The sequence below is a fragment of the Mustela nivalis genome (assembly GCF_964662115.1).
Source record: "Mustela nivalis genome assembly, chromosome: 19".
Lineage (NCBI taxonomy): Eukaryota > Metazoa > Chordata > Mammalia > Carnivora > Mustelidae > Mustela > Mustela nivalis.
Genome location: NC_139038.1, coordinates 4,036,844 through 4,063,661, shown reverse-complemented (window position 1 = coordinate 4,063,661; position 26,818 = coordinate 4,036,844). Strand labels below are relative to the sequence as shown.

Genomic DNA, 26,818 nt, shown 5'->3' with positions numbered 1-26,818 from the left:
TGCACGCTGTCCGGTCGCGCCGGCATCCAGCGGGCACAGAGCTGTGCAGGCGCGGCTCCGCGCAGGCCGGGCGGAGGCTCTAGCGGGGACTCTCGAGCTCGAGCCCCGGAGCCCGCGGGCTGGGCCAAGGGGTCGGGCCGTGGCGGCGGCGACGGAGCAGGGCGGCTCGGCCCGGGCTCGGCCGGTCTGAGCCCGCGGTATGGGGAGGCCCTTAAAGACCGATTCGGGACCCGGGAAGGTCGTCGACCTGAAGTGAGTTTGCCCGTGGGCCCAGAGCCGGCTCCGCGGGAACGGCGGCCCCGGGAGGTGGAGGAGGAGCAGCCCCCGCCCCGGAGTCCTTGGGAGCCTCGGGGCAGCTCGGCGTGTCCCGACGTGGTAGGTCGTGCGCTTGCGGGTCTTGCGGGGGGCGGGGCGGCGAGAGAGCGCGAGCGGCTGGACCTGGAGGGTTGGGCACTCCCCCGGGACTGGAGACTCGTGGGACTCAACGTTTCCCGGCAGCGCAGGAGGTTCCCGCCTCCCCCCCGCCCACCCGACCCCTTGCTCCCCTGGTTCCCTGTCCAGTTTCCAGACGCGTCTGTAAGCGCGCAGGAGCATGTGCTGACCCCGCTGGGTTGTGCCCTGGGGCATCCCCCAGTGTAGGGCTGGACCAGCGTGCGTGGAGGAGTTGACAGGAGGAGACGGCCTGAGATGGGAGGGGGCTTGTTCTGGGTGTTGGCGTCGGGAGGTAGGCATGCTCGCAGGACTCAGCTCCTGGGCCCGGGTTCTGTTCTCTCTGTTACGGATTTTTTATTTAGTAAAAGATTCTTAAGTGCAGCGATAACGGAGTTAAGTGATCTCATGTAAAAACAAAAGTATGCCTTGATGCACGTTGATCCCACTTCAGAGAGCTGGTGTTTTCTGTTCCTGTGGATACCGTGATGTTCAGCAGTTTGAATAGTCACAAAGAATGCGTGAACAGTGTAAGAGGGTTTTCTTTTCAACATTAATTTAAAGAAGGCAACCTCTTTGAAAAATTAATGGGTGTTTATATTAACCAATGAGAGAAACCTGCTAATCACCTCCTGATATGTGGGAGTGACAACAGCTCTACTCTGATGTTTCTCCTTTTCTCGCATGTTTAGACCCTTCTGAGTGTTCACAGGATAGGAGCTTTCTTTGGTGGTTCTCACACAGGATGTTCCCACCTCGGCAAGCTGCATTACCCGTGATTTCTATTATTTCTTCTGCTTCCCTAGGTCAGCCGTTAACAGTCTGTATGCTTTTCCAAGAGCAGCAGAGAATGAACGAATCCCAGGTGAGTTTTCCTGTCTTTGTATATGTTCTCTTGCTTAGCTTTGTAATGCATTTCAGAAGGGTTATATGGATTCAGATTTTATTTATTTGACAGTGAGAGAGAGATCACAAGTAGAGAGGCAGGCAGAGAGAGAGGAGGAAGTAGGCTTCCTGCTGAGCAGAGAGCCGGATGTGGGGCTCAATCCTAGGACTCAGAGACCGTGACCCGAGCCGAAGGTAGAGGCTTAACCCACTGAGCCACCGAGGTGCCCCTGGATTCAGATTTTAAAATGGGAATGTGGAAATAAGAGACATTATCATGTAAAGTACAATTATTAGGGGGTCATATCAGCACCCAGAGTCTTTTTCTGAGTTCATGTGTGCAGATAGTAGGTTACCTCAGGGCTGTGGGGATAGAGCAAACACATGACTGATGTTCCTGACAGTCTCAGAAAAGGAGAGTGCCACCCGTTACATGATTTGAATGGACTGTTTCGTTACTTGTGGGTTTTCAAGATTTCCTGGGATTTGAGAAAATGTCTTTGTGGGAGTTGATGTAGTTATGGGTAGCTTTTCTAATAACAACCATTAAATATTGCAACATATGGCTCATGCATGTAGCTTATCTAAACCGAGGGCCTGCTGGGTGAGCAAACTTCGGTGATCCAAGAAGACCTGTTTTCATTGTTCCTGTTTGATGCAGGGATAAAAGCTAAGGCTGAGGGAATGGCCTGCCCATCCTTAAGATGCTTCTGTTACTGTTCATTTGGGTTGTGCAGTAAATAATAAAGCAAAGTATTGTTTTTTTTTTTTTTAAGATTTTACTAATTTATTTGACAGAGATCACAAGTGGGGGGTGGAAAGCAGGCTCCCTGCTGAGCAGAGAGCCAGATGTGGGGCTTGATCCCAGGATCCTGGGATCATGACCTGAGCCAACGGCAGAGGCTTTAACCCACTGAGCCACCCAGGTATCCCAGCAAAATATTCCTTAGCAAATATATTCTTACTCTCATTCCCATTTCAATTCTCAGCATCCCGGTTTCGTCCTCACCCCTCTCCCGAATGTTTTGGTGAAGATTAGCGGTGACGTAATTACAGTCAGATCCATCGGACATCTACTGTTGGCTTTGTTTCTTTCTCCTGCTTTTGTCTTCCTTTCGATTGTGTATTTTTTATGATCCCATTTTACGTCTTGTGTGCGGTTGTTAGCTCTAACACAGTTGTTATTTGTGATTGCTTTGCAATTTATTGTATGAAACTTTTAATTCATCACAGTTTATCTTATCTTCAGGTAAGGTACCATTTATTGCTTAGAATGTAGGGAGTTTGTGACTTCCATTGCTCCCTGCTGGGTCATCACACTGTTGTGTCATTTTACTCTTACAAGTAGAATCAAGCCCATAGGACTAGTGATTTTTAAGCAAATACTTATTTTTTAAGGAATAAGAAAATAGCATAGCTACCATTTCTGGTACTCTTCATTTCTTTATGTAGATACAGATTTTTATCTGCTCTTACTTTCCTTCTGCCTGAAGGACTTCCTTCAACACCTATAGTTGTTCTTCTTTTTCTTTTTCAAATTTTTATTTAAATTTTAATGAGTAAGCTTACAGTGCAATATTAGTTTCAAGAGCAGAGGTCAGTGAATCATCCCTTACATAGGACACCTGGTGCTCATCAAAACATCTTCTTAATGCCCATCCCCCATCTAGCCCAACCCCACCCACATCCCTCCATCACCCCTCATCGTGTTCTCTTATGGTTTGATTCCCCTCTCCTCTTTTGTTCCTTCCCATATGTTCATCTGTCTTGTTTCTTAAATTCCAAGCATGTGAGTGAAATCGTATGAAATTTGTCGTTTTCTGACTGATTTACTTCGCTTAGCATAATACCCTCTAGTTCTATCGAGGTCATTGCAAATGGTAAGATATCATTCTTTTTGATGGCTGAGTAATAATCCATTGTATATATACACCACATCGTCTTCATTCCTCAGTCGGGGGACATTTGGGCTCTTGCTGTAGTTTGGCTCTTGTGGATCATGCTGCTCTAAACATCGGGGTTCCAAAAACATCGAAGGTTCTCCTTCGAGTCTGTATTTTTGTATCCTTTGGGTAAATTCCTAACCTAGAGTGTCATTGCTGGATTGTAGGGTATTTGTATTTTCAACTTTCTGGGGAACTGCCATACTGTTTTCCAGAGGGGCTGCACCTGCTTGCATTACCCCCAGCAGTGCACGAGGTTCGCCTTTCTCCGCATCCTGGCCAACCCCTGTTGCTTCTTGTGTTGTTGAGTTTAGCCATTGAGACAGCTGTGTGGTGGGATCTCGTTTTGATTTGTGTTTTGATTTGTGTTTCCCTCATGATGAGTGACATTGTGCATCTTTGCATGTAAGGCACATGCATTTGGACCTAGGTATGTGTCTTTGGGAAAGTGTCTGTTCATGTCCTCTGCCCATTTCATGACTGGATTATTTGGTTTTGGGATGTTGAGTTTGATAAGTTCTTTCTGGATTTTGGGACACTTTAAGCTGCTGCTGAATCTTTCAGCTCTTATATGTCAGAAAAGTCCTTTATTTTTGCCTTGGCTTTAATTTCAGGGGAGCGGGGCACCTGGGCAGCCCAGTGGGTTAAAGCCTCTGCCTTCGGCTCAGGTCATGATCCCAGGGTCCTGGGATCGAGCCCCACATCGGGCTCTCTGCTCAGCGGGGAGCCTGCTTCTTTTCCTCTCTCTCTGCCTGCTTCCCTACCTACTTGTGATCTCTGTCGGTCAAATAAATAGATAAAATCTTAAAAAAAAAATTTCTAACAGTTTCAGGGGAGCTTTGCTGGGTTTTGTCCTGTACATCAGATGTGTTCCCCTACTGTCTTCCCACTTCCATTGTTCCCAAGAGAAATGTGATGTCATCCTCTCCATTCCTACGTTTGTCCTGTGGTTTTTGGTTTTTCTTCTAGATGCTTTTGAACTTTTCTCTTTATCCCTGGTTTTGAGCAGTTTGGTTATGCTGTGTCTTGGTATTGCTTTCCTCCGGTCTCTGTGCTTGTGGGTCATTGAACTTCTTGGATCTGTGTTTATGATTTTCATCAATTTTGGGAAATTTTTGACCGTATTCCTTCAAATATTCCCCCCACCTCCCTCCATCTGTCCTCAGCGACTCCTTTTCCGTGTGTGTTACGCAGCTTGAAGTCATCTCACAACTCACTGATATTCTTTGTTCTCTTCCAATTCCTTTTTCTCTGTGTGTTTCATTTTATAAAAGCTCCTGTTGCTGTTCTTCGTGTTCACTGATCTTTTTTTTGGTGCTGTGTTAATCTAGTCGGGTGTTAACTTTCTCAGACATTGTAGTATTTATCTGTAGAAGTTCAGTTTGAGTCTTTTAAAATGTCTTTCCTGTTCCTACTCAGATGTTTTGAACATAAGGAATACGGTAATAAACTATTTTAATGATCAGTGCCACTTGTCACATCTGGGTCAGTTCCAGGCCCATTTCAGTAGATGTGTCATTTTCTGTGGTGGCTTGTCCTTCCCTGCATGTTTCCCCCAGTTTGTCAACCCTCCTCACCTCTTCTCGGTTCTCCCTCCCTGCTCCAGGGCTGGGAACTCTCAGGGCAGTAACCAGAGGCCTCTCCTTGTTGATATCCTATCTCTGATTCCTGTTCTTCATTGCTGCCTTTTATTGCTTCAAGATCCGTGTCTTAAAAGCCACTGCTTTGAGGGCACCTGGGTGGCTCAGTGGTTAAAGCCTCTGCCTTTGGCTCAGGTCATGATCTCAGGGTCCTGGGATTGAGCCCCTGGGATTGAGCTTACCCCTCTCTCTCTGCCTGCCTCTCTGCGTACTTGTGATCTTTGTCTGTCAAATAAATAAATAAAATCTTAAAAAAAAAAAAAAAAAAAGAAAGCCACTGCTTTGTATATTCTGTTTTTTGGTGTCCTTTCAGGAGGCAGGGTAAATCTGATTCTTGTCTGTCTTTGTTGAAAGCAGTCCTAATGCCTGCCTGTATTTTGAATCATAGTTAGAAACTTTTCCCCACATTGGGTTATAGGAAAATTCGCCCACTTTTTTTTTTCTGTGTGGTTTAATATTTTATATTTAGATCACTGATCCAGTTGGACTTTTTTCTTTCATGGTGTGGAGTATGGATGCAGTTTCATCCATGCCCAAATGACTATAGTGGATTATTATAATGTATTATAATATCACAGGTCCTCGTGATATGTCATGTAATCATACAAGTCTACTTCTAGACTTTGTGCTCTGTTCCACTGACCTATCTGCATCCCTATGCTGACACCCAACCCTTTTAATCATAAAGGTTGTGTTTTAAATCTGGCAGGGATTAGGCCACCTATACAGCTTTTTTTTTTTTTTTTTTTTTCGGAGATTTTCCTAGTTCTTGATTTTTTCTGCCCTCATATGAACTTTAGTGCCAGCTCACATAGTTCAAGGAAGAAAGCTTTTGGTATTTTTGTTGGGTTCACATATCTGTTAAGTAATTGAGGGCAGAGTGATTTATATCTTAGTGTTGACCCATCCAGGAACAAAGAACATCATTCCTTTTTTTCAGGTGTGCTTCTGTGCCTTTCAGGAGTGTTTTAAAGCTTTCCTAGTATAGATTTTGTACATTTCTTGTTAACGCTTTTATCTTTTCTGTTACTCCATGAACTGTGTATATGCTTGAATTATATCTTCTTAGTCTGTTAATGTAACAAGGGCTGTTGGGTTTGTTTGAGTTTTTTAAAAATAATTTTCTTTTTCTTTCTTTCTTCCTTTCTTTGTTGTAAGTTTATTTAAGTCTGCACCCAACGTGGGGCTCAAACTGACAGCCCTGGGATCAAGAGTTGCACATTCTTGGGGTGCCTAGGTGGCTCAATGGGTTAAAGCCTCTGCCTTCGGCTCAGGTCATGATCCCAGGGTCCTGGGATCGAGTCCCACATCGGGCTCTCTGCTCGGCAGGGAGCCTGCTTCACTTCGTCTCTCGCTGCCTGCCTCTCTGCGTACATGTGATCTCTGTCAGATGGATAAATAAAATCTTTAAAAAACATAAAATAATATAAAGAATTACACATTCTTCCAGCTGAGCCAGCCAGGCTCCCCCGGGCCTGTTGCTTTGTATATCCTGATTTTATGTAACACTGTTCTTTCATTGAGTTGGTTTTGTTGTTGATTCCCTTGAGTTTTGGGGTATAGCATATCCGTTGCAAATAGAAATAGTTTTACTCTCTCTGTTGATTCATATGCCTAGTTGTTTTCTCCAGCTGGAGGCAGTGAACATTTTGCCTCGTTCCTGACCTTACTGGGATTGTCTCTTACGTTTGTCCATTAAGTAAAACCCTGACTTGAGAACTGAGAAGACTGCGTAAACATGCCCGTGCCTGTGCAGCTGTGTCTCTGTAACTTGTGTGTGCTCTCCTGTGATTCAGATTGTACATGTATCACACATACTCTGTGTATTTGGGTATGAGAGTGTGTGTGTATACACACATTCATGCTAGTGAAGTATCCACTCCTAGTTTCTTGAGGGTTTTTTATATCAGGTATGTATTTTGAACATTGTCAGAGGCTTTTTCAGCTTCTTAGTGGTGATAAAAGTGTTTTCTTAGCCATATTAGAGTAGCCTATTACATGAATGGATTTCCGAAGATTGAACGAGTCAGTATTCTTGGCATAGCACCACTTAGAGATCATATATTATTTTTTTCCTTCTGGTGTTGGATTCTGTTTGCTGACATCTCGTTTTGGATGTTGGTGTTGATACGAGTGGTATCAAGCCGTCGTGCTGATCACGTGGTCAGTCTTCTGACCCCTCCCATCCTTGCCTTGTGGACTCACTGAACCCAAAAAGTTGTGACTCTCCGTGGCAGTTCATCAGCTCACTTGGCCCGGATCAATTACAGTGTCCTGCTGTGGATTTTCTGTTGGCTCAATTCCTTTAGTCTCGGGCAGTCTCGGCTGTGGCACCTCCGTCATGGGTAGAAAACCCTGTGTTGATACATGTTTTGTAAACACGGTGATGGGACGTGTCTGCTGAGCACTTTTCTTCTGAAACAGGAGTCGTGTGTCGGCAGTCCGGAGCACCACTGCTTGCAGCAGTGGCATCGGAAACACCCCCTTCAGGAGGCTCCAGCATCCCCATGGCCCTCTGGGGTGGCCCTCTCGTTTGCCTCCGGCAGAGGATATCTTGAACATTTTGAGTAAAGTGTCTCCTGTGATAATCAGTTGTCCTGCTTTCTTGCAAGATTCTGATATCTGGAGGCCGAAATGATAGCTTGGTTTGGCATACAGTTCTGGGTTTGAAATTCTTTTTCTTTCACAAGCCGTGGACAGTTGTCCAAGGGTTTTTCTCAGGTGAGAAGTAGAATGGCAGGTTCCAGGGTCAGTGGAGTTTTTCCCCCCACCTGTAACTTTTTTTTTTTTTTTTTAAAGATTTTATTTATTTAGTCAGAGAGAGAGAGCGAGAGTGAGCACAGGCAGACAGAGTGGCAGGCAGAGTCAGAGGGAGAAGCAGGCTCCCCGCGGAGCAAGGAGCCCGATGTGGGACTCGATCCCAAGACGCCGGGATCATGACCTGAGCCGAAGGCAGCTGCTTAACCTACTGAGCCACCCAGGCGTCCCCCCACCTGTAACTTTTTAGGCATTTTTTTTTCTCCATTTTTTTGGTGTGGGGCATTTTATTGGGAAATTTGTAGATCTGTATTCCGCCCCCCCCCCCAGTATTCTTGTTTGCAAATTGAATGGCCCCTTGTGACGTGAAGGCTTGTGTGATTTTTCAGGTCACGTATCATTTTTGGTTCTGCCTTTGATTCTTTGTGTTCGTCCTTCTAGTTTTCTCTTTCTGAAAGTGGAATCTGTTCGATCTGGCTTTTGTATCTCAAGCTTTATTTCATCATTTCAATTTCTTGTTATCGGAGACAATTCCTAAATTAGATATTCTGTGTCCCATTTGTTACGTAAGTCTCTTACTTGGGGGTTTTTAAAAAGATTCAACAATTTGATCTTTAATTTCTAAGTAATCTCTGCTGGCTATTTTTTGGAGAATGTTCTCATTTTTTGGAAACCGTGTCCTGCTAAATTTATTGAAAAATACAAATCAATAGAAGTTGTTTCCTTTATGAAATTGGTTCTGTCATAGTTTAGCTGCTCACCTTGATACCTATCTTTAATTCACACCGTTTTCCGCAATTAGCTGATGATTCTAGATGTTTTTAAATATTTCAGTTTTTGAGAGAGGAATTCCTGATAGCTCGTGTGAATATACTTAACTAATAATCCCATTTCACTCTTCTTTACGGAGGGGATGACTGCAGAGCTCTAGAAGTTACGGGACTAGGGAAATGCAGGTAGACACTACTTCAGTTTTTTTCTTCCTTTTTTTTTTAATTGTGATAAGTTACATGTAACATGAAATTTACCATTTTACCTTTAAAACATACAGCTCACGGGCATGAAGTACTTTCATGTGCTTGTGCAACCACCACCAACCATCCGTCTCGAGAACACTTCTCATCTTGTAAAACTGAAGCTTCATCCCCATTACAGAGTAATGCCTCAACTCCCCCTGTCCCCTGCAAGTGTTGTCCTCTCTATCGCTCTGATTGTGACTATTCTCAGCACCTAAGTGGACTCATCCAGTGTTTGTCTTTTTGTCACTGGTTTGTTTCTCTGAGCATCGTGTCTTCAGAGTCCATCCATGTTGGAACAGATGCCAGAATCTTCTTTTTAAGTCCGAATATTGCTTGCATTGTATGTGTGGCCTGCATTCTGCTTGTCTCTTTATCTGTCAGTGGACACTTGGGTCACTTTTGCATTTTCGCTATTGGGAATGATGCAGCATGGGTGTATAAATTCCTCTCTAAGACCCTACTTCTGTTTTTTTTTTTTTTTTTAAAGATTTTTATTTATTTATTTGACAGAAAGAGATCACAAGTCGGCAGAGAGGCAGGCAGAGAGAGAGAGAGGAGGAAGCAGGCTCTCTGCTGAGCAGAGAGCCCGATGCGGAACTCGATCCCAGGACCCTGAGATCATGACCTGAGCCGAGGCAGCTGCTTCACTGACTGAGCCACATCACACCCCTGATCCCCACCACTCTCCTACTTTTCCATCTCCAGGCACTGGACTTCTTCCATCACTCCTGCTTCTCAGGACAAGCCCGCTGCTCCTCTGCTGTGTGGCTGAACTTTGCTGTTGCTGCCTTTTGACCTCCCCTCAGCGGCCACCTATAGCCCTGGATGCTTTCCGGTTCCAGAAGCTTGGCTGCTCTGACTCTTCTGTGCTCTGGGAGCCACACGTGCTTCTGCCATCAGCTCACACTTCCGAACCACCTCCCTGGATCCGTATTCCTTCTCAGCCTTCGGTGGCCTCTAGCCTCTCCCACTTGCTCAGCTGGTCCCTCTCTTTATCCTCCAAGTCTCTTAAGCTTCACCCCCTTCTCAGCAGCCTCGGCTCCCCCTTCTCTTCAACTGGATTCGTCCTGATCTCAGTTTCTCTAGGTGTTCAGGCTGAAACCACCATGTTCTGCTCCAGTGTTCCCAAGCACTCCCAGTTCTCACCTGTCATCAGTCACCGGACTGTTTGCTTTCTTGCCTGTTGTTTACTGCTTTATTATGTGCATCCACCGTCCTGTTTCTTGTGCCTTTACATTCAGGTCTTTCCTCATTTGAGTTGTTTCCTAATCTGCCTTTACCTGCCACCTTGCAGAGACCTAAAGCTTCTTAAATATACATTTTAAGTCTTAGGTGTCTCATATGTTATATCTGTTTCCAAGCTGCCATACTGTTTCTCCTCTTTGTTTCCGTGTCTGCAGAATCTAGCCTCTGCTGTTCCCAGTCCATCAACTGTGTCCCAATTCTGAATGCCATCCCTCTCCTTGAGCTGCTGTAATCAGATGCTGATGTCCGTGTGGCTCTTCTGACCTTGGTGGTTTCACTTTCTGAAATTGCTCCAGGCTGAGGATTTCATCTCATTTATCAGAACTGCACCCCAACCCCAACCCCAACACACACAAACACACAATTTTCCCTTTGGTTTCTCTTTACTCCATTGCTTGTTGTTCCTCTAGAGTGCTGTGTTCATCTCCTAAATATCTCACATCTCCCAAGCTATTCCAAATCCCCATGAGGACCCCCATTATTTCAATCCTTATTTGTTCAACTTCTCCAACATCTCCTGTGATAGATCTGTCCCCAAACTGTTACCTTCCCTGACCACCTGAGTTTTGCCAATCTCCTACCGTAGCCAGTGTGTTGTATAAATAATTTTTCAGATACCTCTCCTTCCTTGTTCCCTAGGAGAGAACCTCTACATCTTTGGTATCCTGAGTGATAGGAGTGTTTCTTACTCACACTGGGCCCCGTGGACCAAACTTGAGTTTGTGCTGGTGAGATGAGTCAGGATAGGGCCAGCCATACCAGGAACCCCAACAGGGGTGGGGCTTTGAACCACTTGATATCAGCCCAATCTCTACGGGAAGGAAGAGAGTTGGAGACTGTGTTCGAGGTATGGCCAATGATGGAGTTAATCACACTTGCATAATGAAACCCCAATAAAAACTCTGGTCACCAAGCTCAGGTGAGCTTCATGACGGGTGATATGCATCTATGTGCCAAGACATCCATGGGATGCTTCCCGCGGACACTGAAGCTTGGTATTTGAGACAGCCCCAGTATTCTCTGGTGCTACCATCTCCCAAGATGGTTTCCTCCAATATTCAGGATTCCTGCCATTAACTCTTTCTTCTCCATGCCTCTCTTATTTGACAGCTTTAGCTCCTCCTATCTTACTGTGTTTCTCAGAAAGTTCTCCCAAAGCCTCATTTCTTTCCAGTTGTTCTATTTCATCCCATTCTGTAGATTTTCCTTCTTCCAAAGAAGGGTGCTCCCTTGCACCTGTGGGTCTGCTTGCCATGGATCATCGCCTAAAATGCATAATCTCACTGAGGCACGTTGCCTTTGTTGTGAATTTCAGATTATCTAGGTCCCCATAGCTCTATCTTCCTTCTTTCCCTTTTCCTGCCTCAATATCTTTGCCTTGTTTCTTGCTTTCAGACACAAGCTCAGTGTTCACTTTATCTTCTTTTTTTTTTTTTTAAGATTTTATTTATTCAACAGAGAGAGATCACAAGTAGGCAGAGAGGGAGGTAGAGAGAGAGGAGGAAGCAGGCTCCCCGCCAAGCAGAGAGCCCGATGCGGGGCTCGATCCCAGGACCCTGGGATCATGACCTGAGCCGAAAGCAGAGGCTTTAACCCACTGAGCCACCCAGGCGCCCCTTCTTTTTTTTTTTTCTACATAAAAGGTAACTTGCACTTGGGGCGCTTGGGTGGCTCAGTGGGTTAAATGTCTGCTTTCGGCTTAGGTCATGATCTCAGGGCCCTGGGATCGAGACCGCCCGCATCTGCATCCGGTTCTCTGTACAGAGGGGAGCCTGCTTCCCCTGTCTCTTTCTGCCTGCCTCTCTGCCTACTTGTGATCTCTCTCTGTCCAATAAATAAATAAAATCTTAAAAAAAAAACCTCACATCCTCATTAAAAAAAAACTTACACTTATTTTTCAAAGGTAAGAAGTATGGCTGAATAATCACAACCCCATTAAGAAAGAGTATCATTGGACAGTGAACTGTAAGACCATTGAGATGACCACAAACACCACGAAGATGAAGACTTTTATCTTTATTATGTTTCCTCAAGAGACACATTGCAGTGTCCTCTTTAATAATCTAAAATAACATAAAACAACTTACAAACGTGTCATCCAGGCAAGTAAAAGAATTACAACTGATTCCCACAATTTAATAATGAAGACTACATGTCAAATAAACATTTACAGTAATAACAACTTGAGGGAATCACCTACCTAGTTATAAGTGTAATTGATATATAGCTATAGTAAAAACACAAAAACCTATGCCGAATATGTCAACAATATTTTATCTACAGGTAATCTCATCACAAAACTTTGTAGGAACATGTTTTGAAAACTATGACTATTTCAGAACTTTTATAAATAAATACATAAATATAAAATTAAAAATAAATAAAATAGTTCTAAGGACAACATTTTCAAAATATACCAATGAAATTCATGGCGTAATATTAGGTTATGATAATCCTTTGTCTCTCGTTTTATATTTTTGAAGTAATCTCCTCCTTGTTTGTGTCCCAATGTATAAAAAACAGGATCTCCAACTCCTACCTCAAACGAGATTTGAATTTAAAAAAATCTGACATAATTTTTGGTACCACCCCAGGAAAGGGTGGATCCTGAACAAAGGCCTGGTTTCTTATTGTCCTTCTCTGGTCTCCTATAGGTACTCGCAGCTCCTCGGAGTACAATATGAAAATTCCCTTTAGCTAATTTTATAAGGTCTTGGGTTCTTCTAGATTATCTGCACAAGAGACTCCTCTCTTCCTTCCTCATGCCTGTTGTTAGTGTCTAGATTGATTTCCTGCTGTAAACCTGCGTCTCCCCGGGGCTCAGGGATCTGAAATTGAGAGAAAGAGAGGAAGTCAGATCACAAGGAGTCAACGCTCCAGACATCTTGGTCAGTTCTAACCAGAATTTAGACTAATTCATAAATCCAACTTTATCTCTAATCCTTCATTCTAAACCCCAATTCATTTTCAGTTATGACTCTTGGACTTTGGTGACCCTGACCCCCCAAATTTTTTCATGAGCCTAAGGTCACACCCGGTTATCTGCTTGATAGCCAGGACTCTAGGTGATTCTGCTCAGGGAGTAAAGCAAACTAGAGGGTGGCCTGGGTGGCTCAAGCGGTTGAGCGTCTGCCTTTGGCTCAGGTAACCGGGAATGAGTTCCACATCAGGCTCCTTGCTCAAATGAGGAGCCTGCTTCTCCCTCTGCCTGCTACTCCCCTGCCTGTGTTCTCTCTCTGTCTCTGACAAATAAAATCTTTAAAAATAAAACAAAAACAAAACCACAACAACAACAAAACAAACTAACAAACTTGAGAGAATGTTGCTTTCGACATGAAACTCACCTTGGTCCTTTTTTGCTACTTAATGTCTGAACAAAGAACCATACTGCAAACATCAACATCATGAATCATGAGACCACCTAATCCTCCATTCTAACCCTAGATCCTAATGTTTAACCATAACACCTAGTCCTAAATTTGGTCAGTGCTGCATGGTCTAATGTTTGTCTCTTCACCTCCCTCAAATTTGTACCTTGAGATCCTAACCCACAAGGTGATGGTGCTGTAAGATGAGGTCTTTGGGATGATTGAGCCACGAGGGGGGGGTGCCTCAACAATGGCAGTAGTGCTCTGATGAAAGAGACCCCAGTGACATAACTCAGAACCCACTTAGTCTGCAACCTTGTAAAGGGTCCGGCACCCTGCTCGCAGACTTCCAGCCTCCAAACCATGAGAAATAAATGTCTGTTGCTCAAAGCCATGTAGAACTTTTTTGTGGGAGCTCGAATGGACTGAGAACTAGTTCACATGATTTTAACCAAATCTTTACTTAATCCTCTACCCAAATCTATAACTCTATGTGCTGATCACATTAAGCTATGCTAAAACTAGTATTTCTTTTTTTTTTTTAAGATTTTATTTATTTGACAGAAAGATCACACGTAGGCAGAGAGGCAGGCAGAGAGAGACGGGGAAGCAGGCTCCTGGCTGAGCAGAGAGCCCGATGTGGTGCGCGATCCCAGGACCCTGGGATCATGACCTAAGCTGAAGGCAGAGGCTTTAACCCACTGAGCCACCCAGGCACCCTGAAACTAGTATTTCTGAAGGTTCACTCATTCTGACAAACTCCTTCACTGTGAACCTGAGGGGAAAGATGTAATGGAACGAGATGAGAGACTCGTCCAGAAGTGGGCAGGGGACACAAAGGACTCACAGATGCCATCTGACATAAGCAATGTGTTCGCAAGCAAATGTGGATGAACACACAGCTAGTCCATATTGATCTTTTATTATTGGATACATAGACTGTTCCATCCAATGTCCTATTGTTAGACATTTACTTTGTTGTAAATAAATCCCCAGAGTTCATATCTCTGAGGCATGAAAGAGAAATTAAAAACACAATGTAGGGGAAAAAATTGGAAACTTGCTCCCTTTTCACAGAAAGTCAACATTTCCTCAGAGCTATCATCTGGGCCCAGTTGGTTTCCATGGAATTATTTCAGCCAAGTCCATGCCTCTGTGACAAACAGGTTTTCCTGAGGTCCTTAAGGTTTTCCACACGTCTCCCTGAGTCATGGCTCTGTGGGGTTGTCAGCTCGTGGCTGGGACCTGAGTGCGTGTACGGCTTCCACCTCATAGTGCATGGAAGGCTGACGTGTGGGGCTAGGGAGATGAGTGTGGGCTCAGCTACTGGATTCCTCAGATCTCCTCATTACACAAGAAATCATTGTGCCTGGACCCATGAGGACAGTAACCTACCTTCCCTTAGGCCGATGACCTCAGGCCTCCGTGGCCCTAGGAGACCTAGGGCATCAGAGTGAGGCGGTCTCGCCCCCACACCCACAGGTCTGGATCAAAATCCTGGATCTAGAAGACAAGCGGCCCCATGAGAACACAACTTCCAGATGGGCCCTGCCCCCGCGACCCCCGACCTGCTCCCTCCTGTCGTCCAGACCCTTAATTCTTTCTGGTCCCAAATCCCCATGTCCCTCGCTGCACCTCCTCTCTCTCCCATTGGGCCCCACACCCCAAATCCCTCCAGCCAACCGACCTCTTCACACTCTTCTCGGGACACCCTGGTCCTCCAGTTCATGGATCGTATAAATTGGAATCTCAGTTTGTGGAACAAGGGTCGCTCGGACCGGTTCTTCCCATAGAGGAATGAAAAGATGGCCTGTTTGGGGGCCTGGTTATCCTCTTCCATATCACTGGCCAGGTAGCTGGAGAGAGACATCAGGTGGCTGGTCAGGAGCAGGACGGGAAGGATGCCCCTCCCCCACCTGAGCTCAGCTTCCCAGCAAGGACATAGGTTGCTTATTACCCAGTGTCACAGAGTGCCACTCAGTCATCAAGAGGGCAAAGGGATATTGAAAAAGAAAGCCAAAGTTGGTGGCATCACAATTCCGGATTTCAAGCTCTATTACAAAGCTGTCATCAAGACAGCATGGTACTGGCACAAAAACAGACACATAGATCAATGGAACAGAATAGAGCGCCCAGAAATAGACCTTCAACTCTACAGTCAACTAATCTTCGACAAAGCAGGAAAGACTGTCCAATGGAAAAAAGACAGCCTCTTCAATAAATGGTGCTGGGAAAATTGGACAGCCACATGCAGAAAAATGAAATTGGACCATTTCCTTACACCACACACGAAAATAGACTCGAAATGGATGAAGGACCTCAATGTGCGAAAGGAATCCATCAAAACCCTTGAGGAGAACACAGGCAGCAACCTCTTCGACCTCAGCCGCAGCAACATCTTCCTAGGAACAACGCCAAAGGCAAGGGAAGCAAGGGCAAAAATGAACTACTGGGATTTCATCAAGATCAAAAGCTTTTGCACAGCAAAGGAAACAGTTAACAAAATCAAAAGACAACTGACAGAATGGGAGAAGATATTTGCAAACGACATATCAGATAAAGGACTAGTGTCCAGAATCTATAAAGAACTTAGCAAACTCAACACCCAAAGAACAAATAATCCAATCAAGAAATGGGCAGAGGACATGAACAGACATTTCTGCAAAGAAGACATCCAGAGGGCCAACAGACACATGAAAAAGTGCTCCATATCACTCGGCATCAGGGAAATACAAATCAAAACCACAATGAGATACCACCTCACGCCAGTCAGAATAGCTAAAATCAATAAGTCAGGAAATGACAGATGCTGGCGAGGATGCGGAGAAAGGGGAACCCTCCTACACTGTTGGTGGGAATGCAAGCTGGTGCAGCCACTCTGGAAAACAGCATGGAGGTTCCTCAAAATGTTGAAAATAGAACTGCCCTATGACCCAGCAATTGCACTACTGGGTATTTACCCTAAAGATACAAACGTAGTGATCCAAAGGGGCACGTGCACCCGAATGTTTATAGCAGCAATGTCCACAATAGTCAAACTATGGAAAGAACCTAAATGTCCATCAACAGATGAATGGATCAAGAGGATGTGGTATATATACACAATGGAATACTATGCAGCCATCAAAAGAAATGAAATCTTGCCATTTGTGACAACATGGATGGAACTAGAGCATATCATGCTTAGCGAAATAAGTCAAGCAGAGAAAGACAACTATGATATGATCTCCCTGATATGAGGAAGTGGTGATGCAACATGGGGGCTTAAGTGCGTAGAAGAAGAATCAATGAAACAAGATGGAATTGGAAGGGAGACAAACCATAAGTGACTGTTAATCTCACAAAACAAACAGAGGGTTGCTGGGGGGAGGGGGTTGGGAGAAGGAGGTGGGATTAAGGACATTGGGGAGGGTATGTGCTTTGGTGAGTGCTATGAAGTGTGTAAACCTGGTGATTCACAGACCTGTACCCCTGGGGATAAAAATATATGTTTATAAAAAATTAAAAATTTAAAATTAAAAAAAAAGAAGGCATGGCTGGGCAGAGACTTCTCCCAGTTGAGGATGGAGAGGGAACTCAATGGGAAGCCTGAGGGCATGTCCTGTGGGGGGACACCCACACCCACCCCTTCCCTTTAGCGAGTTTGTGCACAAACCTATCTTCCCATAGAGCAAGGCCATATACATCTCCCATGGGCAGGAGCTGACCCTGTTCTATTCTGTAACCATGACTTTCCTACCAAATGACTAATACAGGACTGGGTTCATGGGTGCGTGAATTCAACACGCACTTCTTGAACCTCTCTTCCCATTGCCTCATGTCCTTGGTCCATAACGTATACTCTATATGTATTTGTTGAATTAATAAATAATGCCTTTTTTTAAGTTTAAGTGCAATACTGATCACCTCCTAGTCCCAACATAACTTAAACCTATGCAAAACAGAAGGAATTGTGCAGTGTCTTTGAGAGTGTGGTAATATCTTGACAAATCCTGCAGGCATCGAGTCTAATGGGATAGGGGAAGGGGACAGGGGGGTGGAGCGGTGAGTGGATAGGCAATAACCATAGTCCAGAATCTCCATGACACTCGGATTTTAACAGAAGTGCTGCTGCGGTGCAGAAGTCAGGGAGGTTGGCAGAGCAGGGAAGGGGGGAGCATCTGAAGATTTGGGAGTTGAAGTTGACCTTGAGGACAAGTCGTTTTCCTCAGGTATAGGTGTAAAATTAGCTAGACAGAAAACGCAATATAGGAACAGAGGGAAGTGTCCTTAGAAGGTTGAAACACCAAGGGGATGAGCAAGTCGGAAGAAGACGAAAGGCTTGGATCCAAGCCTGGCCTTGACCCAGAACACCACTGGCCCTGGAGAGTGGAGGCGGAGACCAGAACTTTGAAGGACTTCATGCACCTAGCGCCCACAGGCTTCAGGACAGTGTTGTAAGACACACCCGCGGAAGCATTCACAACAGATCTGTGCTATGTCTTGGGGGCGTGAATCGAGGCATTTGTGATGGGAATGCTTAGGAGGAAAACAATTACTCTTGGTATCGCGGTGGGTAGGGGACAGACGGAGGATCAGGACCGGCTGCTTCGCTAGTCTGTTTGCTCAGGGCAGGGCCGTGTCCGTTCCTTCCTTCTGTCCTCTTAGAAGGGTCTTCTGTTTGCTTCTCCTGGCTGACGTCAGGGATGTTTGTGTTTACAAGGAACAGTCTAAAAAAGCACTATACTATAATCCTATGGTTTTTACACACGGGGTCAACAGTTTTTCCAAAAAAGTAGTTTAATAAACGGTTACAAATGGTTTGAAAAAAAAGGAGATGAAAGTTTAGGGTCCCAATTTCCCCCTCCATCCACCCAGGTAGCGAATTGTACTGCGGGATGAGACAAAAATACTCACAGGGCTATGAAGAAATGGATTCGCTGGTACTGCCAGGAGAAGAGGCCAGCACGGCTGAAGTAAGCTATGACCATAGACAGGAGATACTGGTGGCAAGAGGAGACACAGTGTCAGAGAGAGGTGACATCCTGGGCGAGGAAAACCATTGGGGGATGGGGACATGAGGCTGGAGCAGGTTCTCCCGCTTTGACGGACTGGGTGAATTTGCTTATTTGGTGTCAACAGGTTGGTTGCAAACCAAAGAAGTCAAGGGAAGAGTTGATGGTGCTCCCAGGATAGCAAGCTGTGCTGGTCTGAGGGCTTGTCTTCAGGACAGCCGGCCTCTGGAGGGTCTCTGAGAAGCTGGAGCCAAGGGGTGCCCCACCCAAGAGCTGAGAGAGAAGGGACTTAAGGTGGCAACAGCCAGAGGGGCATGCCTGGGACTCAGGTCCCAGAGGACCTGCAGGAAACCACGAGGTCCCCAGCGGGAAGTGTTGGCAGGATGAGGTTGGAGACAGGGTTTTGGAGGCATCGCCCTGCCCCAGGACAGATGTTGGAGCAAGAACACATCTGAGTGGAGAACAATGATACCTTGTCGGATACGCTCAGATTTTTGTCCCAGGCCAGAAATTTTTGAATGACAGGATCCTCTGTGAAAAGAGGGCATAGGTCAGGTTGACAAGCAGAATGGGGTTACTGTGGGAGCATTCCAGGGCAAAGAGGAGAATGATGCCTCTCCTGGGGAACTTCCAGGATGTGGCCAGCGGTGAGGCTGATGGGCAAAAGGGAGCAAAAACCAGTCACCGCCCAGGGAACGTTGGTGGCTTCCTGCGTGGGGAGGCTAAGGGAGCCCACCTGTAAGATTGGATGGGAGGTCAACAGGGACGCTGTCTCATCATGCATGGACATGCCACTGCGGAGACCACAGTCATTCCCTGTCATTTTCTCATCCCACAGTGACATAAGGGTCTAAAGATGGGATGTCATTTCCACACCCCCTGCCCAACTCCACACACACAGCCAAAGACATTTAGTGTCAAAAGGCCAATAAGGGGAACCTGGGTGGCTCCATGGCTTAAAGCTTCTGCTTCGGCTCACGTCATGATCCCAGGGTTCTGGGATCAAGCCCCACATCAGGCTCTCTCCTCAACGGGGAGCCTGCTTTCCCCCTCTTTTTCTGTCTGCCTCTGCCTGCTTGTGATCTCTCTCTCTCTCTCTCTGACAAATAAATAAAATATCAAAAAAAAAAAAAAAAAGCAAAAGACCAATAAGAACTAAGACATCTCAGGAGTTTAACTGAAACCAAGCTTTCTCATCCCAAGTACAGACCTTTCTCCAAGTCTCACCTAATCCTCTGTCATTTTTATGTGTCCCCAGTGACGGATCATTATGGAGTCCTCCAAGGATGGAGAGCTCACCAACCTTCAGAGAATTCTTTTCCACTGGAAAATTCTTTTCCATTGGAAGCTTCTTGAATTTAAAGAGAAAATGGAAGAGGGTTGGAGGAGATCTTCTTACCAAGCAACTTTTTGAAGACCTCGTGGTGTTCAGGGAGCACTGAAGACACCCGTTGTCTCTTCAACTTCATCTTGAGGCCACACAGTGACTCCACGACCCAGATGTCCTCAGCGCCAGAGCCCGTCTCCTCATCTGACTCATCCCTTCCTCTCTTCCTTGTGGGGGACTCAGGCATGGGGCGGGGGTCTACCCAGGGGGCTGAGTGAAGAAACCAGGCTACAGTATAAGGCTTTTGTCTTTGGAATTCAGCCACCCCTTCTCCCCCTCCAAAAACCCCAACTTCCCCTTCATTCTCTCCAGCCTTCCTGACAATTGACATCTCCCCAACCATGTTTCCATCTTTCTCCTTTGTTGATACACATCTGTCCCCATTCATCTTTGGCACTGTTTCACCACCCCCATCCTCAAAATTTCATTGTAGATAACTTCTCCCCTGGGAATAATGACATAATTTCCTCTCTTCCTTTACCTCCTCTTTGGACCTCATCTCCTAACCCTCTTTCCCTACTTCTTGGGTATTCCTTCCATGGTTACAGTTTTGTCCCCAACTCCTATACTTTCCTTCTCCAATCCCCGGCTTTCTGGATCTCTCCTGTCACACACACCCTACTCAGACACTCCTTCCTGACTTTTGTACCCATTCCTCTTTACTAGCCAAGCCTCTCAAGTACCTTCCTCTTCCTCCTTTCTCACCTGATGGTCCTGGGATTTCATCATCCACCACATTGAAGGGGTACCCTGAGGTGCTAGGCTGGGGACTCTGGTCCTCAGACTGGGAATGCGGTTGATTAGGTTGATCATCAGCCATGATTTCTCCCTAGCTCTTTCTGGCCTCCCAGAAACCCTAGACCCTTTCTGGGCCAATTCCGACAGAACACAAGCCCTTGATCCCTTCTCCAAGCTGGGGCAAAGCCAGGAGTGGCGAAAAGGTCTGTGAAGATACAGTTGTCCACCTCTGCTGCCAAGCACCATGGAATCTGGTCCTTCCAATCAGGAAGGTCGGAAGCCTCTGATGTCACAGGTCATTCCAGCCTGGCAACCAGTTTGAAGGGAAACACGTAACTGCCACACTGGTGTCCAGTTTGGGATCTCGATGTAAGGGCTGTTTCCAGCCACCGAACCAGCCTTGGACCATCCTCCAAAACTGTCTTCGAGGGGTCTGGATCACTCTACTCCTCTCCAGCAGATGCCCGGCTCTCTCCCCTCTTGGCACATGTTGGGCTCTCTCCATCCTTCCTATTCCTAATTCAGGGCACAATCTAGTGCGAGAAGGAGGAAAGAGACAAGGGAATTTGGGATGGGCCGAAACGTAAGAACTTACAAGACAGACATAAGTATGTCAAGAAGGTCCAGGTACATGGACTTGTTGGAATTAAAAGTTAGTTTAAGGGACACCTGGGTGGCTCAGTTGGTTAAGCGGCTGCCTTCGGCTCAGGTCACGATCCATCATTCTGGAATTGAGTCCCACATCAGGCTCCTGGCTCGTCGGGGAACCTGCTTCTCCCTCTGCCTCTGCCTTCCTCTCTGCCTGTGCTCACTCGCTCCCTCTCCCTCTCTCTCTCTGACAAATAAATAAATAATTTTTTAAAAAAAAAAAGTTAGTTTAAATCGCTTAATTTGGTAGACTTCTTCCGCTCCATGTTTTACTGACATTGTGTTGGGGGTGGGTGTTCAGTGGTGGGGGAGCACTCACGCTCTCCTCTGAGGCATCTCTGAGCCCAAGAGACATTTTGGGAACCTGAACCGGTAGATAACTGTACCTGTGTTCTCACACAATCAGACGGTGTCTACAACTTAAGAAGTCCCTGGACCACCCAAAACCTGCCCCTTGATCGCAATTAATCAGCTCTAGTCTGCATCTGAAATTTGTAAGCCCGTGTATCACTCTCGACCCAGAAACTTCAGGACCACTTGTGTATCTTATGAACAAAATGCCACATGCACAAAAAGGCTAGATGGAAAAATCTCCCGTTTAAGGCAGAATCTGTTTAACCAAGAAGGTGGGAAGCATGTGGTAGCACAGACGCCGTCACGGAGGTCTTGGCCAGCTGTCCATTAACATCAGAGGAAGCCTCTTCCCAACCTCCTACCTCCTACCTCTGCTTCTCACCTGTGCATCTGAATCTTGCTCACTCTCTCCTCCTGTGTTAAAATAACAGGACTGAAAATTTACCATTTTAACCATTTTTGAGGGTATGATTTGGTAGCAGTATGCACCTTCGGGTCTCTGTGCGACCATCAGCACCATCCTTCTCCAGAACTTTTTCGTCTTCCCTGAAACTGAAACTCTGCACCCACTGAAGGAGAACTCCCCGTTCTCCCCTCCCCCAGCCCCTGGCAAGCACCATTCCACTTTCTGTCTCTAGAGATTGGGCTATTTCAGATAGCTCCTATCAGTAGAATCATGCAGTATTTTATGCGTATGTTTCTGATTTATTTCATTCAACAAAATGTCTTCCAAGCTCCTTTGTGTTATAGTGTGTGACAGAATTCCTTCCTTTTTAAAGATGAATAATATCCATTCTGTGTGTGTGTATGTTTGCATTTTACATGTTCCTTTCACAATCATAGAAGAACAGTGATACATACATACCATTTTCAGTTTATCCATCCATCTGTTGATGGACGCCAGTATTGAGTCCACATTTTGGGTAAGCCTTGCTTTCGATCCATTGTATGAACTTGGATGAAATACACATCTTTAATTCAGGATGTGCCTCAAGTTTTATTTTGCACTTCGATCAAACTTACGGATAGCTAAGGAGCCCAGTCCAAGCATAAATAAAGTCAAACCAGTTCACCCAGAAAACCATATGGAGGTTTCTCCAAAGATTTTAAAAAACCAAACGAACAAACCCCAAAAAACCAGAAGTACCATATAATCTGGCACTCTTATGGCCGGGTATACATCCAAAGGAAATGAAAACAGGATATTAAAGAACTATCTGCCCTCCTGTGTTCATTGCACCATTACTCACAATAGCCAAGATAGGAAAACTACCCTGGTGTCCGTCAACGGAGGCGGGCATAAAGAGGATGTGAGGTCCATACACAGGGAGCTGTAGATTGGTATTTGTATAGAGGTGAGAAAGTACGAAATCCTGCCATTCGTGACAACATGGATGGACCTTGAGGGCATTATGTGGAATGAAATAAGACTGACAGAGAAAGACAAATACTGCGTGGTAACATTTATATGGGAAATCTTAAAAAACAACAAAAAGTCAAACTCAGAGAAACAGAAGGTTAAAAAAAAAAAAAGGAGGTTGCCAGGGGTGGGGAAGGTGGAGGAACTAGGGAGAGGCTGGTAAAAAGAAGAAAACTTTTCAGTGAGAAGATGAAGTCTACAGATCTCATATCAGACACAGTAACTGCACACAACATAGCACATAAATGAAATTTGCCAGGAGAGTAGAACTGACATGTTCTCACCCCACAAAAAGGTCAGTAGGTGAGGTCATGGATGTGTTAATTAACTAGGTGGTTAGAATCCCTTCACTGTGTACATGACTCGCAATGATGTACACTTTAAATCGTATGGTTTTATATGTCAGTTACACCTCAATAAAACTGAAATTTTTAAAAAGTAGTTGATCCAAGGTGCAGGGCCCGACTGTTACCTTTGTTTGCAATTGTTAACCTTCACATTTGGATGAGGTCTCAGAGAGCCTGCAGGTGGCCTTGGGGTTCCTCCACAGCGTCCATGGGTCCTGGACCTCCTGCGGGTCCCACACTGCCCCAGGAAGGACACGTGATAGGTGGCTGCAGAAGTTCAAACTCTAGGAAGCCTATTTGCATTCAGATTTCCATTCCTGATGTTTTCAGCCATCAGACCTGAGTGGACCCTCCCATAACAAAACAGAAGACTGGGATTTGTGATTTAGTTATTTATTTTTAAAGGTTTTATTTCTTTATTTTTACAGACATCACCAGTAGGCAGAGACGCGGGCAGAGAGAGAGGGGTGGGGAGGCAGGCTCCCCACCGAGCAGAGAGCCCGATGCGATGCGGGGCTCGATCCCAGGATACTGAGACCATGACCAGAGCTGAAGGCAGAGGCTTTAACCCACTGCCACCTAGGCACCTCTGGGATTTGTTTTTTAGAACAAGGGATGTGATGCGCTAAAGACTGAAGCAAGACCCCAGGATTCACCTCGGCTGCTCTGATTCAAGTCCTCTGTCCTGTTCACGATGTCCCTTCTCCATCTGCTCAGACTCCTGTTGGTAGACAATCTGGAGAACATAAGTGAGTAGTTAGAATATGCTTGTCTAAAAGATGGGGGCGGTGAGGGTGTCTGGGTGGCTCAGTGCGTTAAGCCGCTGTATTCGGCTCAGGTCATGATCTCAGGGTCGTGGGACAGGCTCTCTGCTCAGCAGGGAGCATGCTTACCTCTCTCTCTCTCTCTGTCTGCCTCTCTGTCTACTTGTGATCTCTCTCTGTCAAATAAAATAAAATAAAATAAAATAAGTTGGGGGCGGTGAGAATGGGAAAGTAATGGTTTTGTTACAAAGCAGCACATGCCCTTGTGCAAATCCTCCTGCTTTCAGGGTCCCATCTCTTCAACCTATAAAAGAAAATACGTAGATAAGATGACCTGTAAGCGTTCTGCCCATGTTAACATAACCAAGGCAGTGAGGAAGCAAACTGGACAAGACCAGGGACGCCAAGGCTAGGATAAAATTGTGTGCTTCCTTCCAAGCCCCCTTCCCCCTCTTCGTGTGTTGAAGTCCTAACCCCTGGTACCTCAGAACGTGATGTTTTCTTCTTCTTTTTCTTTTCTTTCTTTTTTGGTGGTGGGTCTCTACGGAGGAAAATGAAGGTAAAATGAAGCCTTAGGGTGGACATCGTGATCTCAAGGTCATGAGCCCCAAGCTAGGCAGGGCACTCAGCAGGTAGTCTGCTTCTTTCTCTCTCTCTCTCTCTCTCTCTCTCTCTCTCTCTGTGTGTCTCCCCCTCTGCCCGCCCCTTGGTCATGCACTCTCTCTCTAAAATAAATAAATAACTCTTAAAAAGAAGAAAAGGAAAATTTGGATACAGAGACTCCCAGGTAGAGAGAAGAGAGTGTGATGATACATAGAGAGGGGACAGTCGGCTACAAGCCAAGGAGAGAGGATGGGACCGAGCCCCCGCAACCCCCCCAACCCTGCCAAGGAACTAGGCCTGCCCACACCTGGATCTCAGTCTCCCAGCCTCCAGAACTTGGAGACAATTCATCTCTGTTGTTAAGGCCCCTGGGTTGTCTTACTTTGTTGCAGCTTCCCTGTAAACCCATCCAACCAGTATTTTGCATAAGAGGGAATTCAGATTCAGTCACTTTCCTCACACTTCTGTGGCCCCTTCCATTAAAGCAAGCCATGTCCCAAGGCTTCAAAGAAGAACTAATTCTTTCATACAGATTAGAAACTTGAGCGTTCATAGCCTCTGACATTTCCTGGTCACCGTGAATGTGCTAGTTTGGGGGCAAAAAATGGATGAAAGACTTTAAGAGAAGAATGATTCACAAATCTTGAGGATGGTTGCCAGTTATCATAGTAAAATTGATGTGTTAAAGAGAAATAGGAGCCAACACAGGCAATTACTTAGAAAATTACTTAAGGGCTGGAAAGGCTTCTTCAAGTATGGTGTCAAAACAGAAGAAAAGTAGGAAGAGAAAGTGAGGGTCATCTGGGGGGCTTGCATGGTTAAGCGTCTGCCTTTGGCTCAGATCATAGACCCAGAGTCCTGGGATGGAGTTCCACATCAGTGCTCCCTGCAGGGAGCCTGCTTCTCCTTTTGCCTCTGCCTCTCTCTCTCTCTCTGTCTCTCATGAATAAATAAATAAAAATCTTTAAAAACATTATGTCCATATGGCAGAAAATAAAAGTAAAACATTAAGTTAAAAAGGTCAATGACAAAATGGGGGAAATATTTGTACTTAATACAAATACAAAAAGAGAAAGCTTCATATTTTAAATACTAATAAATGAAGAGATCTTAATGAAGCCACATTAAAAGGTATAGATCTGGGGCACCGGGGTAGCTCAGTCGGTTAAGTGTCTGCCTTTGGCTCTGGTTTTGACCCTGGGGTTCTAGGATAGAGACCAGCATTAGGCTCCCTGCTTAGCGGGTAGTCTGCTTCTCCCTCTCCCTCTGCTGCTCCCCCTGCTTGTGCCCTTTCTCTGTCAAATAAATAAATAATATGTATATATTTTTTAAAGGTACAGGTCCAGGGGCGCCTGGGTGGCCCAGTGGGTTAAAGCCCCTGTCTTCGGCTCAGGTCATGATCCCAGGTTCCTGGGATTGAGCCCCATGTCAGGTTCTCTGCTCAGCAGGGAGGCTGCTCCCCCGCCGCCCCCCCCTCTCTCTACCTGCCTCTCTGCCTATTTGTGATCTCTGTCTGTCAAATAAACAAATAAAATCTTTAACAAATAAAAAAATGGTGCAGATCTGGCCCAGACAGAATCACAGGGTTCAGATTTGCCTTCCCTGCTTAAAGAAGTTTCTAGGAGGGGGAAATATATGAATATATGAAATGACAGGTTTTAGTCATTTGGAGAGAGGAGGGAGCCCCCAAGAGCTTCCAGTTCACCGCCCAGAGAGTTATCTAGGCTGAGGTATGTGGCAGGGGTCCTGGGGGTGCCCAGGATGTCTCTGAGTTGCAGGGACAGAGTTGTGTGGTGAGGGGGAGGGGGGCATGACAGCCAGAGTTCACAGGCAGAGAACCAGAGTGGACAGAGAGGCAGGAGCGTGTCCCAGTCTTCAGGTGAGCAGGTCAGTGCCTATGGGGGAGACAAGGGCTGGAGGCCAGGACCCAATAGACGGGGCAGGCGGGGGCTCTGCCTGTCTTCCCCAAGGTGCTCAGCATAGCTTCCTTCCTTTACCTGCCGAAAATGGAAAAGAACACAGAAGAAATGTGCCTAGAGGTTTTCCAGTCTCGGGCCTAGGGGAAGTGTGGTCACCTCTCATGAATTCCAGCCTTCTGTTGGTGAGAAGTCTGTTGGTGGGAATTCGGGCACAGACCACACTTGCTAGCAGCAAGAGCTGGGCAGGACTTCCGGGCTACACAGCCACAGCCAGGGAGGACAGAGCAGCTTCCGGAGAAGCATTCCTTTTGTGCAGGATTAGTTTGATGCAACTCCTCAGTGAGAGAAATCAGGAATG

General features: G+C 45.8%; 2 protein-coding genes and 1 long non-coding RNA gene across 3 annotated transcripts in view; 2 read left to right on the top strand and 1 right to left on the bottom strand.

The window, feature by feature from the left end:
* The window catches only part of RBAK (RB associated KRAB zinc finger), an 813,856-nt gene that overhangs the window by 595,369 nt on the left and 191,669 nt on the right, over positions 1–26,818 (top strand). The window lies entirely within an intron of this gene.
* LOC309854761 lies at positions 225–25,967 on the top strand. Its single transcript, XR_014306413.1, has 3 exons — positions 225–375; positions 1,236–1,294; positions 25,876–25,967. It is a non-coding gene; the product is annotated as an uncharacterized lncRNA (long non-coding RNA).
* LOC309854201 (speedy protein E4-like) lies at positions 14,727–20,487 on the bottom strand (the record flags this gene model as incomplete). The annotated part of the gene is made up of 6 exons (XM_082713028.1): positions 14,727–14,789; positions 14,974–15,142; positions 18,183–18,268; positions 18,753–18,811; positions 19,680–19,877; positions 20,373–20,487. The coding sequence occupies 6 exons, from the start codon at positions 20,485–20,487 to the stop codon at positions 14,727–14,729; spliced, it is 690 nt and encodes a 229-aa protein (XP_082569154.1).